Consider the following 17,234-nt stretch of genomic DNA (forward strand, 5'->3'; position numbering starts at 1 on the left):
CTAATGACGGAAAAATGGTGCCGTGAAATTTTGGAAATTTCACTGCTCCATTTTTTCGGGCCTCCATGTGCTGGAACACCCTCTTGCATACATTATGCCTGATGAAGGCATAATGGGGGTCATTCTGACCCTGGCGGTAATTACCGCCATGGCGGAGGTCGGCGGTAGCACCGCCAACAGGCTGGCGGTGCACCGCTGGGCATTCTGACCGCGGCGGTTCAGCCGCGGCCAGAAACGGAAAGTCGGCGGTGTACCGCCGACTTCCCGCTGCACTTGAGAATCCTCCATGGCGGCGGAGCGCGCTCCGCCGCCATGGGGATTCTGACACCCCCTACCGCCATCCTGTTCCTGGCGGGTCTCCCGCCAGGAACAGGATGGCGGTAGGGGGTGCCACGGGGCCCCTGGGGGCCCCTGCAGTGCCCATGCCAATGGCATGGGCCCTGCAGGGGCCCCCATAAGAGGGCCCCACGAAGAATTTCAGTGTCTGCTTTCCAGACACTGAAATTCGCGATGGGTGCAACTGCACCCGTCGCACCTTCCCACTCCGCCGGCTCCATTCTGAGCCGGCGTCCTCGTGGGAAGGGTGTTTCCCGCTGGGCTGGCGGGTGGACTTTCGGTGGTCGCCCGCCAGCCCAGTGGGAAACCCAGAATGACCGCCGCGGTCTTTTGACCGCGGTACGGTCTTCTGGCGGTTCCCGCTTGGCGGGCGGCGCTTAGAATCACCCCCAATGTGGCACAAGGGGTTGCAAAGTGGCACAGTGCACGCATTGCACCACTTTGCAAATATGACGTGGCAGAAAAGCCACATTAGTGCCACTTTAGCGTAAAAAGAATGGCTGCACTAATGTGGCGAAAGGGGCTTGTAAATATGCCCCTAAAAGTTTGAGTGTAGTAAGATATGATCAGGTGTATTTTCCGTCCACGTGAACAGTGGCTGTTGCTCTTCATGTTAGATAAAGTGTTCCTTAGCCTTTCTTACATGAGCCTCTTGGTTAATTTTTCCCTTGGATCCCTTTGCCCTTTACTTAACACTTTCATGATGCTATGTTTAATCTCTTTGGTCCTCATCCCATAAATGATTGGGTTCAGAGCAGGCGGGATCAATAGATGAAGGACATTGAGTATTATAGGTACATCAGGAGCCATTTCCTTCTCCATCTTATTTGTGAAAATCCAAACCAGCAATATAGTGTAAAGAAAAGAGATCAAAATTAGGTGATGGGTACATGTGCTGAAGGCTTTTGCTCCAGCTCCTTTCGCTTGAAGGTGCAGCACCACCCAAAGAATTCTAAAATAAGAGAAGCAGATGATGCAAAAGTCACTTCCTAGCAGGCCAAAGCCAACAACCAACTGATAGACTTTGTTTATGGTGATGTCCTTGCAGGCAAGCCTGGTTATTGCAACATTGCTGCAAAAACAATTTTCAATAACTGTCCTGGAGCAGTATTGAAGTTTGACTGCAAGCACTGGGAGAGGTAGAAACAAGAGACCATTCCTGAGAAGGATGAACACAAGGGCTTTTGCTACAAATCTGCCATTGATGACTGATGGGTATCTCAAAGGGTTGCAAATGGCTGTGTAGCGATCATAGGCCATCAACAGAAATGTAGCTGATTCCATTCCGGCAAAGCTGTTTGTGATGTACATCTGAAACACGCATCCTGATAGGTTGATACTCTTCATGTTGAAACAGAGGATACCCAGAATCGTTGGGGTGCTGCTCATGCACAAAACTAGATCTAAAAGTGCCAGGAAGGCAAGGAAATAGTACATAGGTTCATGAAGGGCCTGCTCTCTCTGTATGACCGCCAGGATTGAGATGTTAGCACCAACAGCAAGAAGCAAAAGAAGAGCCAGAGGGATGGACAACCAGTGCTGCCAGCTCTGGATGCTCGGGAAGCAGATCAGCACAAAGCTTGAAATCTGAGAGGTGGTATTGTCAATAAACATACCTAGGATGTCAGTACTTCAGCATCTATAGAAATAATGTGGAATATAAGGAAGTTATTAGATTATTTCTGTTAACCACATGGAAATTCACAGAATACATGCCCTTGTTAAATCACACTGCCAACAATATCCACAAGCATTTCCTCCAGCAATGTGAGAAAGAACTGGGTGTATGGTGTAGTATTTGACCGTTCTTTAGAACCAGTCAACTAGACATGGCCTTTGTCCACAGACTGCAGCTATTCCCAGTGCCTGGGATGGTCCTCAAACAACAGTTATTGGCTCTTGTAGGCAGTGTTCTGCACCCAGCACACTTCCCCAGTATTTGCTGGGCCAAATAGATCCTGAAATAAGAGAATGGCACTTCACCACACCTTCACCCAGTCTCCCGACTCAAGATTCTTCTGGGCATGACCTTTGGCTTCGTTTGGCCATAACTTGTGGGCCACTGTTACCATGATTTATTACATTTTACTCCTTTTTTCTAAATTACGGTCAAATTTTTATTGTGTTGTGTTTCCATTTCATTACTGTTTGTGTGCTACATAAGTACTTTGCACATTGCTTTTAGGTTAAGCCTGGCTGCTTTTGTACCAAGCCACCAGAGGATTAAGCACAGGTTACTTTGGGATTTGCTTGTGTTTTATCCTGACAAGATTTGTGGTTGATGTTTGAGTAGGGTTCCAGACCCCTCAACCAGTAATCCAATTTCCTACATTATAAAAACACCTACTTTCAAAAAGAGACTGTAAGAAAATGTGTGTTCTATATGATCGGGTTGGGGACTTAACGTGCACTACACTCATATTTGTCTTATTGGGTCCAGTCAGTGTTATTTACTCAACCTTCAGCTCAACCGTTTTGTAGCTATCGCAAAGAGCAGCAAGTCTTAGCAAAGGAATAATGTGTAAAGCATTTAACAGCACCAAAGAACGAAATAGGAAAGTCACCAAACCAGAAAGGCACACAACAACAATTTGAAACAAGCATTTGCAATAAAATGGGTCTCGCATTTGCTCGAGTTATAGCTATTAGCGTTGTAAACTCCTACCCGGACTTTTCTTGCCACATAAATTGAAAACTAAAAGTAAAACAGTTTCACATAAGCAAGACGATTCACAGTGCCACAGCTGCCATGAGCATCAGCATTAATAGACACACAAAAGAAGAAAAGAAGTTCGCTCACAGTCAAACTTACCGGCAAAAGTGCAAGTAGCCATGTAACAGGGGCGATGGCCAAGGCGGTAACAAAACCTCACAAAGGAGGGACAAACATAAGCCATTTACCAATGTCATCAAAGGATTTTTTGGAAAGCAAGCCCACGAACGAGTGATAGTGATGGGCGTGATGTGGGCGTTGTTAAAGTCCAGATTTATATCAACGCGACGGAAAAGCAGCGCTTGCGCACTGCTATGCTCAACCTAAAAATAGAGCATATTCTCATGACTAACATGCACAGAAGGGTTCCAGAGCTATGCATTTATAAAACATTCAAAATCTTTAACATCAAGCCCAAACAAGCAGTGGCAAGTCAAAACTTTGCAAACTTTTGAAAAGTTTGAAACACTGAGTTTGGAGTCTTCGACCCAGTTTGGGCAACCAAATCCAACAAGCTAATGTTTAGGAGTCTCAAACGTAATCATTGGACTGTTACCTGACCACCAGAGAGTTTTTAAAGTGAGTTCCAGACTTTACATGCCAACCATCAGTGACTTCTATGGAGTGGTCCTGATGGTGAGCGATGCAGGCCTAAGGATGCTCAATGGATGCTGCAGGTGCTGTGCGGTCAACTGGGGTGAATTTTGGTTGAGTCCTCTGTCCACAGGTGAGTGTGGGTGACTCCAGTCATTGATCTCAGGGCCGCACAAAGTCCTCTATGCAGGGATCAAAGGGCTGCTGATGCAGACCTTTTGTACTTGAATCACAACAGTCCTGGTGCAAACCTTTAGGGGTGCAGGTGTCCTTTGGGTTGGACAAATCCAGTCACAACCAACACCCACAGGTCCAGCACACTCAGGTGCAACTTCTGACTATTCCCAAGTTGTCAGTTGAAGTGCTCACCATCTGGTAGTGGCAATGACAACCAAAAATGCGGTTTGGGCTTTTCCAGCTTTAATGTCCCCAGTGCCATTCTGTTGGGCCAGCCAACTGACCCTTGGAGTCTCTACTTCGGATTCAACTTTTCCCTGAGCCAGGCATGCAGAACAGGGTCCAAACTCTGCTAGCCCAATGTCAGCAGGTACAGTCGCTCCAATGTCAAAGCCTCTCTTTGTGTGCTTCCAATGAGTGCAAACTGATCTTCTTCCTGTCCTTGGTCCAAATCCAAAGCACTGAAGTATTGGGTGCCAGGGGTACCCATTATATCCCCATTAAGTGCCCTCAGGGGACAATGCGGTTATTAGCCAATGGGCTAGTAGGTGCTGTGGGACATCTGGCTATCCCAGAGTGCATCTTGCATACCACAACCAACATGGCAGAGTTCTTCCTCAAGTATGAGGACCTTGGTAGTCTACTCCTGGGGATGTGGCTATCATGGGCTGCACACCCACAGAAAACCTTTTCTCTTCCTTGACTCTGGCTCTACTCAGTCTAGGGTAAACAAAAGATTTCCTGTGCTGTAGTGTTGTCACAGTAGCCCTTCAAAGGCAGCATCACCCTTTGATGCCTGCCTTTTGGGCTAAGACCCTTTGCAGCCCATCCTGTGGGATGGGTTCACACCTACAGTGTGGCAACAGCTTTTATTCATGGCATGGAAGTCATTCAAATGTCTCCTCAGGCGGGCAGAAACCTGTCTCAGTCCCTGTACCTCTACAAAGTCACTGGACTGACTGGGTCAAAAAGTGGCATCTTTTGCAAAAGTGGCCAGTATTAAATTGAAAATAAATGTTGACTATACCATTGAGTCACATTTGATGTCCCCTTTAATTTGATACTGTACATGGCATAGTTAGGTAGCCTCTGTCAGAAGTTAGACACCATGATTAACTTTGCATTTACCTTATAAGGCTACTTAACTGTCCTTAACAAAAACCAACACTTTAAGGTTTTGCTGTATAGACACATCAATAATATGTCTATTTTAACAATATACAGCTCCCTGTCATAGGGCTACCCAGGCCTGCCTTAGAGGAGACATATATATAGTATAGTTGGGGGACTAGTGGACTTTGACAACAGTGGTAAAGGCAAAGTCGAGGTTGCAGTGCATGCACAGCCTCTTCAGTCTGCAATTTCATCTGAAAGCTGTGCTTTCTTTTTTGTCAAACACAGAGTGACACAACCAGTGCTGCAGCTCTTGTGTGGACAGCCAGCCATATCTACCTTTGGTACCTGGGTACCACATACTAGGGACTTATACGTAAGCACATGACAATTGGGGATACCGAGTGAAACATACCACTCAGGAAAAGGAAAGAACACTGACACTGAGGTCTGGACAGCAGGCCTCAGTGCACTCTCAAAATTGTAAAACAGCAGCTGATGGTCCTAAAAGGGGCAAAATGTTGAGGGAAACCTGCAAAATGCCTTTTTTCATAATGTGGCATTTTCAAAATTGTGATATAAAATCTGACTTTACCTTTAAAGACAATTTTTACTTACAATACTTTAGACACCAAACTCGAAATTCCTTCTTGCTCCAAATTAAAGGGTATCAGTAATTAAACAACAAGGTAACCCTATATCCTATAGGAAAGGTAAGTCTTGCAGTAGTAAACATAAAAATTAAGATGTTTCCACTATCAGGACTTCTAATACATAAAAGTACATGTCTGACATTTTAAATACACTTCACCCTGCACTATGAACTGTATAAGGCCTACCCTAGGGTTGATTTATATGTATTAAAAAGGAACTTTGGGCTTGGCAAAAGGTTTTTTTTGTGAGGTCAAAATGGCAGGTCAAAAGTATACACACAGGCTGCAGTGGCAGGCCAAAAACATGTTTGGCAGGCTACTTTAGTGAGTGCCACAATTAGTGCAGCATTCAATTTAAAGGCCCTAGGCCCAGGTAGTACAACCTTACTAGATATTTATGAGTAAAGTAAATAAATAAAATGTGCTAATTGGGTGTAAGACAAAGTTACTGTGTTTTAGGGAGTAAGCACACTTGCTCTAGCACTGGTTGGCAGTGGTAAAGTGCTCAGAGCCCTAAAGCCAACAGCTGTGAGATCAGCAAAAAAAATTTAAGAGGAAGGCACATCATTTGGGGGAAGACCACCCTATGGCTGACAGGTCTAATACCAGTACAACTCCAGTAATCGAGGCCCTGCATTCTTCAAAGAAATGTATTGTCCAGACGAATGCCAGAGGGGGTGTGCTTGCACAGCTAAATTAAGAGTACCTAGGACAACCTGTTGCCTTCATTAGAAGGAGGCTACTTACCAGGGAACAGATGTAGAGGGCCTGTCAACATAACCTTTTTACCAAGTTTAATCACCAAGAGCTGCTGGATGGAGTTGTAGTGAAGATGTTTACCTTTGGACTTTGCCACTTCACAGAGGGTTAGGCAGGACCAGCACGTCTAACAGTACTTCCTAAGGTCCAGGACCAGGGGGGCTCTGCTATGGGGTTGAGAATCATTCCATCAGAGGCCAAGTGTAGGTTTATAGGTATCTAGACCAGGTGTCTCCAACGAGTAGCTTGTGATCTACTAGTAGATCTCCAGCTACCTTTGAGTAACACTCCTGTGTGCAGTCCAGTCTACGACTTTCAAAGCATTGCCTAGTGTACTTATAGCACAATTAAAAAGCATGTATTCAAAACAGAAATATGTATATTTTCAGAACTCAGAAGCTGATATCTATAGATGGATTTTGAAAATGTGTTTAAAGTTATTATTTGAGTTGGAGAGATTTATTGCTCATACTTACACCTTGCTGCCAGGGGGACTGTATCAACAGTTTGTATGTACTACCATTATAATATTTAATTTCAAATTGTCAAAGCCGTTTATAGATTCCTGCTGGAAACCCTGCCTAAATGGGGTGTTCTCTTTTACATCACTAGTATTAGTACCTCAGGATGATTTTCATTGATCATAAGTAGCTCTTGTTACAGATAAGGCTGCAGACCCCTGCTCTAGGCCTCACTATATCCCTGTAGTTCACACAGGAGGCCAGCCAGCTAGCCCTTGGAGTCACTTTTGGTAGTCCTGGGTTCAGGGAGCTGGTCTAGTTCCCCTTCAGGCAGCAAGGCAGGCCTTCAATCAGCATGGCAGTCCTCTGGTGGCAGCAGGGCAATCCTTCGGGGTCCAGGCAGTCCTTCTGAAGTCTTTCACAAGAGTGTACTGAAGCAGTTTTCTAATGGTCCAATATTTAAACCTAGTGCCACCCCTTTGAAAGAAGGGATATCCTGGGTTACCTTTACATCTGATTCTGGAAAGTTCTTCACTTCCACTGTCCAGGCCCCTAGAGGTCTGGGGTGACAGAAAAATGGTGTCAGGTCTCTTTGTGTGTACTGATGGCAGGCCCTTTAAAGAGTAAGTGGGGCAGGGAACAGCTCCACCTCAACTCATTTAGACAGGATGGCCAATCCTGCCTATAACCAATCTTCTTTGTCTCACTGGCTAGCAGGAATACACACACCACAACAACAGAGACATTCATACTCCTGTGACCCAGAAAACTGGTAGAGAAATAAAAATGGTTACAGTAGAAAAAAAAAAACTTTCTAAAAGTGTCATTTTCAGAAATAAGACCCAAAATCCAATGTAAACATTAAAGAGGAGCTTAAATTATAACTAATTTGAGCCTAAATATAACATGTTTGCCTGCTCCTAATCAAAGGTCAGTAAATATAATAGGGTAACCAAATGTTTTCAAATGGGGTGCTAGCCCTTAAAGTAGTGAAAAAAGTGTTAGGAATATTTCACTACCACATGTAAATCTTAATCCATGTGTCCTGATTTTTAAAGACAATCCACTCTACCTTACAGGCCATTAGGGTTTAGTTTAAGGGTGATTAAACTAGGCTGTTTTGGAAGTATTTTGGAATCATGACTCACTTGCCCTCATGTGAATTAAAAAGGATTTACCCTGTGATTGAAAGCGTGGAGGTGAGCAAGGGATTACGAGAGGGGAATTCTCTTTTCGACTTTTTCAGGCTGCTAGCACTCTGAGACATTATATTTTCAGCATCGCACACAAACAGATTAAGACACTGTTTTAAACAGACTGCTTACTAATTGAATCACAATATGTGCCCCTTTATATTGGTGCACTGAACTGAATGAACCTATTACATCATGCAGTGTTTTGGAACGCTATCATGCTTTATTTGAGATTCACCCTGCATACTAAAGGAAAATTGAATCATGTTTTTCAGTGCACTATGGGAGATGTATGCTCTGATACTAGAACCATGTGGCTGTTTGGCTATAAGCACGCAATCACTTTATATAAATAGACTTACCTGTGAACAAGGCTCTATAGAGTCGAAACGCGTCAGGAAAAAGGAAAGGATATGAGGCGTACTGCTTGAATAATGAAAGGTTACAAAGCGTGCTGTTTGAATATTATGGAATAAAATGCTATGCAGCACTGGAACTGGGCTTCAACACTTTTGTTCTTCCGCTTGTTGATTTATGGGTTGCTCCGTACCCATATGCTGAAGCCGTCCTGTAGAGTTGGGGGCTCCCTTATCTCGGCGGCTGTTTTGGACATATATATATATATATATATCCATAGATAGATAGATAGATAGATTATCTGAAGAAACAGGTACGTTACAGTTAGGAAATAACATTTTAAAATATAGAAATATACTTAAAAAAACAAACGTTACAGGGACAAAATACTTAGGTTCTGATTTTACTCACAAAAAACATAGAAATTCTGCATTTATGGTTTGAGTTATTTTAAGTAACTATAAACGGCCCCCTAAGGTAGCTATATATCGTGCCCTTGCCATACACTGCTAATTACCTCAGATATTACAGCACTAATGACAACTTCTATGATGTCATTTATTTAAAATATAAATTAAACATTAGTAGCTAAAATATTGAAGAAAATAACTGTGTATGGAAGGAGCGTGGCCGCCAGTAGGTAGTTATAGTTAGGACCTGGTTTCCATAGGAAAAGCATATTTTGTTTACCAATAACTTTGGCACCAGTTGACAAATCTTCACAAAATTTTCAAATTAATTCAACAGTCAAGTCAGCAGCTGTCTTGAAAATTTGGAGGTGATCCATGAAGCAAGGGCTGAGAAAAAGTGAGGGGGGTCTAGAAACACGTTTTCCTCTTGCAATTTCCCTTAGGGATTTTGAACACAACTCCAGCCCCAATCATTGGATGGATTTACACCATATTTGGCATAAAGTTAACTCTTGCTCCAGAAAGTGGGTTTTTGTGATTTGGTGTAACTCCATTCAGTAGTTTCAGAGATATTAAAAGAAAAAGAAATGTAGATATCTAGGGACGTGGACTCTCTGTGGATCCAACAGTCCCTGTGCTGATATCTAATTACCTGCCAACACTTCAACCAGGAAGAGTTTGCAGCCATTTTGGGACTCCAACTCGAATTACAAAAAAAAAGCATTAAAAAAATGGAAAGGGGTCAGGGTAGAAATATCCTGACCCTCTGGCCCTTTTGCTGAGGTGCCCCAGGGATGATGACAGGGAGTAAAAAAAATGTTTTTTTTTCAATTTTGCCATGAAATCAAGGAGGATCCACAAATCAGTGGCAACATTTAAAAAAAATAGTGCGGTCTCCAGTGCTTTTTTTCTATATGCCCCAGGTGGGTCAGGTCCAGGGGGGTGTTTGGGGGCCATTAATATTAGAAAGGGGGAGGGGGCATGAGTTCTCCCCTCCCCAGGCTGATTTTGGTCCCCAAACCCCCAACCAAAATACACATCCTCCAGAACTGCAACAGTTGGAGGTGACACCTAAGTGGAGAAATGGGGAAGATATCTCCAGGATGGGCTTGGTTCGAGTGGGAGGCACCCGCAAGAGATGCCTCTGATCTTTGTATCCACAGTGGCCAGGGGTGATTGTGGAGGAGCATGCATCTAGTGCTCAAATGCCTGAGGCCCTGTGCTGAACACCCTGGACACTGACTGTCCGCCTAGGGATACCAACAGTTGCAGCTCTCACTGCCAGTGACATGACCCCCCCATCAGGGACAGAGCACCCTTGAGCCCTGCAGTCACCTGCAGCTAGCCCTATGCGAAACGATTGGGAACGGGTTGTGCTCCAGAAGGCGATGGAGGGTTTTCCAGGTCCTGCTGCTACTTTCTGCAGTGATGGGTGGCATCTACGAGGCCATGGTCTATGACGACTTCTGAAACCAGGTGAAGAAGGTGGAGACAGTGGCTGCCGAGTACCAGCAGCACCAGAAGACCCTTCCTGCACAGTTGTAAGGTTGGTACAATAGCAGTTTCTAGGCACCCGCAGTGGCATTGAGTGCAATTTTGCGGAGTACTTTTCATGAGGGTGAAGTCTTCCTTATGGGCTTCATTTTAAACATGTATATTATTTGTATATTTATCTGATATTAAATCTGAATGTTTACCAACTGTCTGCAGCCATGTAGCATGCAGGAGGGTACATGGAGGCCCCAGCTACTTGCCGATGTGGAAAGTGTTCCTTGTGTGAGCAAGTTTGAAGCTCAAATCCGAAGTTGCAATCCCAGACGTAGATGTTTGTTTAAATCATTTCTTCTCAACAAACATAGTCCATTTCTGGCCCTGCTCGGTTTACTCGTTAGAGCTGTCAGTGGCATACGGCTTCTACGCACTTTGCAAAATGGCCCAATAGTAAATATGTTTATAAGGAGTGCCTTTAATCTGACCCCAGATTGCAGTGACACAAGTGTTTAATTATTCTTTTAAACAAAGTGCAGTTTTGAATTTCTGTAGAATGTATCCAAAAGTAAATTTGACATTAACACTGGATAAGCATATCAAAACTACATTTAGAGAACACTAGGCATTACTTTAATCATTTTTGCCACTCCACGTGCCAATTAGAGTGCGCAGTTTCCTTGTTCAAGCTCGCCGGCATTAACTTGATGACTGTGAGTGAGGAAAATCATACTCCAGACCACCTCCCAGCGAGATTTCTCAACGCGGCAGTCACAGATGGTTGCTACCGCTTGCGTTGGGAAACCTTCTGTCCCTGCTGAGGAAGCTGCTGCTTGAATAGAAAATCTACACGAGCGGCAGAAGAGAAGCAGTGCCCTCTTGCGCTGCATGTGGTGCTGTTTGTGCGAATTTTACAGTATCAGACAAACACCCGGTACAAAAAATCAGAGCAAGAGGTGCGACCAAACGCACTCTCCCACTTGCTGAACTCCATGTAGCGGGCAGAGTGTTTTGGTCACTTTGCGGAGTTCCGCTATGCAGAACTCTGCAAACTCCACCCAGGCCTAATTTAAATACACATATGCTCCTGTATGTGCATACATATAGTTACATCGGTGCGGGTGAGAACAGGTACACTTAATTCAAATGTACATATGCTCAAGTACTTATGTGCATAAATACAAGTGTATAGCTGCGTGGGTGACAATGACCATGTACACTTACACGTGATTTAAATGCACATATGTCCAGGTGCCTATATGCATAGATGCAACTACATAGGTGGGGATCACAGTGTCCACGCACAGCTATATTTGCACAGGTTCAGATGTATACAAGTAAATGTACACATGCACTTAGATAAAGACCTACATGGGTAAAGGTGCGTATGCACAGGTTCATGGGAACAGTAGCTGGGTGACATAGGCACAGGTACATATGTACATAAGCACATGTAAATACTTACTGACAGAGATGGTCTTTGCCAGACTAGAGCGCTGTGGGTGAAAAGTAATGTGACACCCTAGTTGCTGCTGGTAAATAAAGCAGTGAAATTTGGGTATGACTTTTATGTAGTGAGCGATGTGAGTGAGCTTCATGGACAAACAAGGGGTCCAAGGCGGGTCCTCACCCTGAGAAAAAATTGAAAAAAGATTAGCAAATGGTGCATTTGAAAGCAGATGAATTTAGTGATACAGTATGGCTTATAAATCTGTGGGAGCGTATAGTCTTTAAATATTAAACAGATTAAAAACTGCCCAAAATCTTGCTGCATTAATATCTTCAACAGTTACTTTAATGAGCAAATTGTACAAAGCGATAACTTCAGCCCTTTTAAAGTGTTTGCTTGGGAGGCGTTTCCAATGTATCACGCAAGTAAGACGTGCTCTCATGGAGCTCCGCCTCCTTGATCCTTAGCAGAGGCAGTCCTGGCTCCCCAAAGGGCTCACTATCCCCCCCACACACCTAGGGTCATCCCCTCACACAGAGGGAAGCAGAGGGAACCAAGCAGATGGACGCGGCTGCTGTGAATTCCCTCTGTGAGAAGCAATGTGCAGCCGCCAGCAAGATGACAACTTTTACTGGGCCTTGATGGGGCCTAAGACACGTGGAGCCTTGATGCATTGTGTGGCCCCAACACTCCCTCTGCATCAACAGTGCAAAGGCTTGCTGTTGCACAGACTCGCTGCTGGGCTGGATGCCCTGGGGGTGCTTGGGCTGTCTGGGGGGCCGGGACGAGGCGACATTGAAGATGATAGCATCGGGTGAGGGGAACCTCTGGGCCCGGCGGCTGACAGCTGCAGCGGTAACCCCTACAGACAGCCAGGACTCAGTTGTCCACCTGTGAGTTCTCTGGGAGGACTGGGCAGCAGAGCCCAGGGCTGTGACCCTGTTGTGCATTACTGAAGTTGAGCACTCATCTGCCCAACAACAACGGGCGCACACCTGGAGGAGGAGGTGGCACAGGCTCTGACTGGAGGTGCGGGGGAGCCTATGCCCCCTTTTTGACTGGACCTACCTCAGGTCAGTGAAGAAGACTTGCTGGCTTGGGTGAATGAGGGGATTTCCCGGGGGCCTCGCAGCTGAGTGATGAGAGTTGGAGGGATCCTGCAGGCCACATGAACTGCTGTTAGTGGGGACGGGTTTTCTACTGCAGGGTATAAAGCACTGCCACCCATAGTCTGCCACTCTCTCGACCTCCACACAGACTTCTCCTAGAGGAACACCAATGGCCCGAATGCCTTGCCTGGAGCCCCCAGGGGATATTGCCCAGGGGTGACCAATGGCTCTCAGCTGATGCCTGGCTGGGCTGAGGCATGAACTATTAGCAGAAGATTCCTGGTGGTGGAGTGAAGCATAAACCCCATGACAAATCAGATACAAATTCACCACAAGCTACTGATTGAATGCGGGACAACCACGTTTGTGTCCTGTATTAACTGAGCTGCTGATCACAGCTGAAGGGGGTGTTGGGTGAATACCCATCCTGGAGTAGACCTGTGGTGTGGTGCCCCCAGAAAGAGGCGTGCTCCCAACTGGAGTCTGAAGTACTGGGTGCTGTGGGGTCATGGCACACTGTGGCGTCCTGTTAGACCTTGTTGGACTGGGGCCCTCCCCTCCACTGCTGCATGCTGTAGGAAAGTACAATCCATCTTGGCATGTTACCCCCAAGGGATCCTGCTAGTCAGGATCCTAGTGCTCATAGTTTGTGGCCTATATGTCAGTGCATTTTACTGTGTTGTCAGTAAGCTTGACTGTGTCACTGGAGTTCTGCTAACCAGAACTCCAGTGCTTATGCTCTCTCTGTTTTCCAAATTTGTCACTGTAGTCTAGTGACTCCATATTCCAATCCATATTGGCACACTGGACCTCTTCTTATAGGTCCCTAGTATATTGTACCTAGGTACCCAGGGCATTGGGGTTCCAGGAGATCCATATGGGCTGCAGCATTTCTTTTGTCCCCCTTAGGGAGCTCAGACAAACGCTTGCACAGGACTGCCACTGCAGCCTGCGTGAAATAGTGCACACACTATTTCACAGCCATTTTCACTGCACTTAAGTAACTTATAAGTCACCTATATGTCTATTCTTCACTTGCTGAAGGTTAGCTGCAAAGTTACTAAGTGTGAGGGAATCCTTGCACTAGCAAAGGTGCCCTCACATAGTTTAGGGCCATTTCCCTGGACTTTGTGAGTGCGGGGACGCCATCACACACGTGCACTACATATAGGTCAGTACCTATATGTAGCTTCACAATGGTAACTCCGAATATGGCCATGTAACATGTCTAAGATCATGGAATTGTCCCCCCATTCCAAATCTGGTATTGGGGAGCCGATTCCATCCATTCTGGGGGCTCCACCATGGACCCACAGTACTGCCAAAACAGCTCCTCTCTGAGGCTTGCACTGCAGCTACAGCTGCTGCCACCTCAGAGACAGGGTTCTGTCCTCCTGGGTCTGGGCAGCCCAGTCCCAGGAAGGCGGAACGAAGGATTTCCTCTGAGAGAGGGTGTTACACCCTTTCCCTTTGGAAATAGGTGTTAAGGGCTGGGGAGGAGTAGCCTCTCCCAGCCTCTGGAAATGCTTTGAAGGGCACAGATGGTGCCTTCCTTGCATAAACCAGTCTACACCGGTTCAGGGAAACCCTCAGTCCATGCTCTGACGTGAAACAGGACAAAGGAAAGGGGAGTGACCACTCCCCTGTCTATCACCACCCCAGGGGTGGTGCCCAGAGCTCATCCAGTGTGTCCCAGACCTCTGCCATCTTGAATCCAGAGGTGTGATGGCACAGTGGAGACCTCTGAGTGGCCAGTGCCAGCCGGTGACATCAGAGACCCCTCCTGATAGGTGCTTACCTTACTAGGTGGCCAATCCTCCTCTGAGGGCTATTTAGGGTCTCTCCTGTGGGCTTTTCCTCAGATAACGATTTGCAAGAATTCACCAGAGTTCCTCTGCATCTCCCTCTTCGACTTCAGCCAAGGATCGACCGCTGACCGCTCCAGGACGCCTGCAAAACTGCAACAAAGTAGCAAGAAGACTACTAGCGACATTGTAGCGCCTAATCCTGCCAGCTTTCTCGACTGTTTCCTGGTGGTGCATGCTCTGGGGGCTGTCTGCCTTCACCCTGCACTGAAAGCCAAGCAGAAATCTCCTGTGGGTCGACGGAATCTTCCCCCTGCTCCAGCAAGCACCAAACTTCAGCGTCACCGGTACTCTGGGACCTCTCCCATCCTGACGAGCATGGCCCCTGGAACACAGATGGTGGACCCAAATGCCCCAGACTGTCCAGTGGCCCAACTGTCCAAATTTGGAGGAGGTAAGTCCTTGCCTCCCCTCGCCAGACAGTAATCCTGTGTACTGCATAGCCCAGGTCCCCAGCACTCCTTTCTGCATTGCTCAACTCGCTGAGTTAACAACTGGCTTCGTGGGACCCTCTTTTGTAGTGTTGAGATGACCGCCATGCTCAGTTTTCTTGAACCTGTTTTCAAGTACTTCTGCAGGTGCTGCCTTCTTGTGCATGGCCTCTCTGTCTTGCTGAAGGCCCCCTCTGTCTCCTCTTCCAAGTGGCGACCTCCTGGTCCTTCCTGGGCCCAAGCAGCACCCTTTTTCTTTAACTGTGACCTTTGCAGCTAGCAAGGCTTGTTTGCGGTCTTTCTTGAAAGAAACAGCTCTGCATCCTCCAGCACTCCGTGGGACATCTTCAACCCTAAATTGTTGAGGTGGTCCATTTCCCTACAGGGGAATCACTTTACAGTGGAACATAGACCTGGGAATAACCACTCCAATGCAGATGGACTCTCCAGATATTTCCACTTAGACAATAAAGACTCATCTGGGCAAGGTTAGCCTTATTGTCCCTCGTTTCAGTGGGGGGGGAGTTGTGTAGGAAAGTACTATCCTTATTGGCATGTTACCCCCAATTTCTACCTGTTTGTCAGTGCGTTTTTACTGTCTCACTGGGATCCTGCTAGTTAGGAACCCAGTGCTCATAGTTTGTAGCCTATATGTCTGTGTGTTTTACTGTGTTGTCAGAATGCTTGACTGTGTCACTGGAGTTCTACTAACCAGAACTCCAGTGCTTATGCTCTCTCTGTTTTCCAAATTTCTCACTATAGTCTAGTGACTCCATATTCCAATCCATATTGGCACACTGGACCCCCCTTACAAGTCCATATTATATGGTACCTAGGTACCCAGGGCATTGGGGTTCCAGGAGATCCTTATGGGCTGCAGCATTTCTTTTGCCACCCATAAGGAGCTCATACAAACACTCCTTCAGGAATGCCACTGCAGAGTGAGTGAAACAGTGTACACACTATTTTACAGCCATTTTCACTGCACCAGGTAACTTATAAGTCACCTATATGTCTAACCTTCAGTTACTGAAGGCTAGTTGCAAAGTTACTGTGTGTGAGGGTACCCCTGCACTAGCAAAGCTGCCCCCACATTGTCCAGGATCAATTTCCCGAACTTCGTAAGTGCGGGGACACCATTCTAAGCGTGCACTACATATATGTCAATAGATATATGTAGCTTCACAATTGTAACTCCAATTATAGCCGTGTGTGGTGTCTAAGATTGAGAAATTGTACCCCCAATCCAATTCTGGTATTTGGGGTCCAATTCCATGCACCCTGGGGGCCCCACCATGGACCTCTAGTGCTGCCAAATCAGCTCTCTGATGTCTCCACTGCAGCCTCAGCTGCTGCCATCTCACATACAGGTTTCTCTCCTCCTGGGGATTGAGCAGCTCAATCCCAGGAAGACAGAACAATGCATTCCCTTTAGGAGTGGGGTATTACACCCTCTCCCAGTGGAAATAGGTGTTACAGGCATGGGAGGGGTATCCTCCCAGAGCCTCTGAAAATGCTTAGAAGGGCACAAATGGTGCCCTCCTTGCATAATCCAGTCTACACCGGTTCAGGGCTGCCCCCGCCCCCACTTCCTGCTCTAGCAAGAAAATGGACAAAGGAAAGGGGAGTGACCACTCCCCTGTCCATCACCACCTTAGGGGTAGTACCCAGAGCTCCTCCAGAGTGTCCTTTGCCTTCTTGTACTCCAAGGTAGTGGGGCACTCTGGGACCTTCTGAGTGGCCAGTGCAGTAGGTGACATCAGAGCCCTCCCCTAATAGGTGCTTACCTGTGTAGCTGACCAATACCCCTTTCAGGGCTATTTAGGGTCTCTCTCTTGGTGGTTCTTCAGATTCGTATTTCACAACTCCAGCACGAATCCTCTGCATCCTTTACTTCACCCTCTTACCAAAGAAACTGCATCTGGACCCCTAGGAACTCTACAACTGCAACAAAGAAGCAAAGACAACTTCAGCAAAATTGGATCTTCAGCTCCTGCCAGCAAATGCAACTGTGTCCCGCACTGTGTCGTGCATCCTCAGAGGACAGCCAGTCTTCAGCCTGCACCAGAAGAGCGAAGGAATCTCGCTTGGGGTGAAGGAGTCACTTTTCTGCTTCAGCAGGCAC

The 17,234-nt window shown here is 46.3% G+C and overlaps 1 protein-coding gene across 1 annotated transcript in view; it reads right to left on the minus strand.

Annotated features, from left to right (window-relative positions):
* Nucleotides 1-975: 975 nt before the first annotated feature.
* Nucleotides 976-17,234, minus strand: part of LOC138249358 (olfactory receptor 56A4-like) — a 67,850-nt gene continuing 51,591 nt past the window's right edge. The window contains exon 2 of the mRNA XM_069203316.1: nucleotides 976-1,952. Within this exon, the coding sequence (XP_069059417.1) occupies nucleotides 976-1,952 (977 nt within the window). The remainder of the gene's footprint in view (nucleotides 1,953-17,234) is intronic.

Source organism: Pleurodeles waltl, chromosome 8 (assembly GCF_031143425.1).
Source record: "Pleurodeles waltl isolate 20211129_DDA chromosome 8, aPleWal1.hap1.20221129, whole genome shotgun sequence".
NCBI classification, from domain to species: domain Eukaryota; kingdom Metazoa; phylum Chordata; class Amphibia; order Caudata; family Salamandridae; genus Pleurodeles; species Pleurodeles waltl.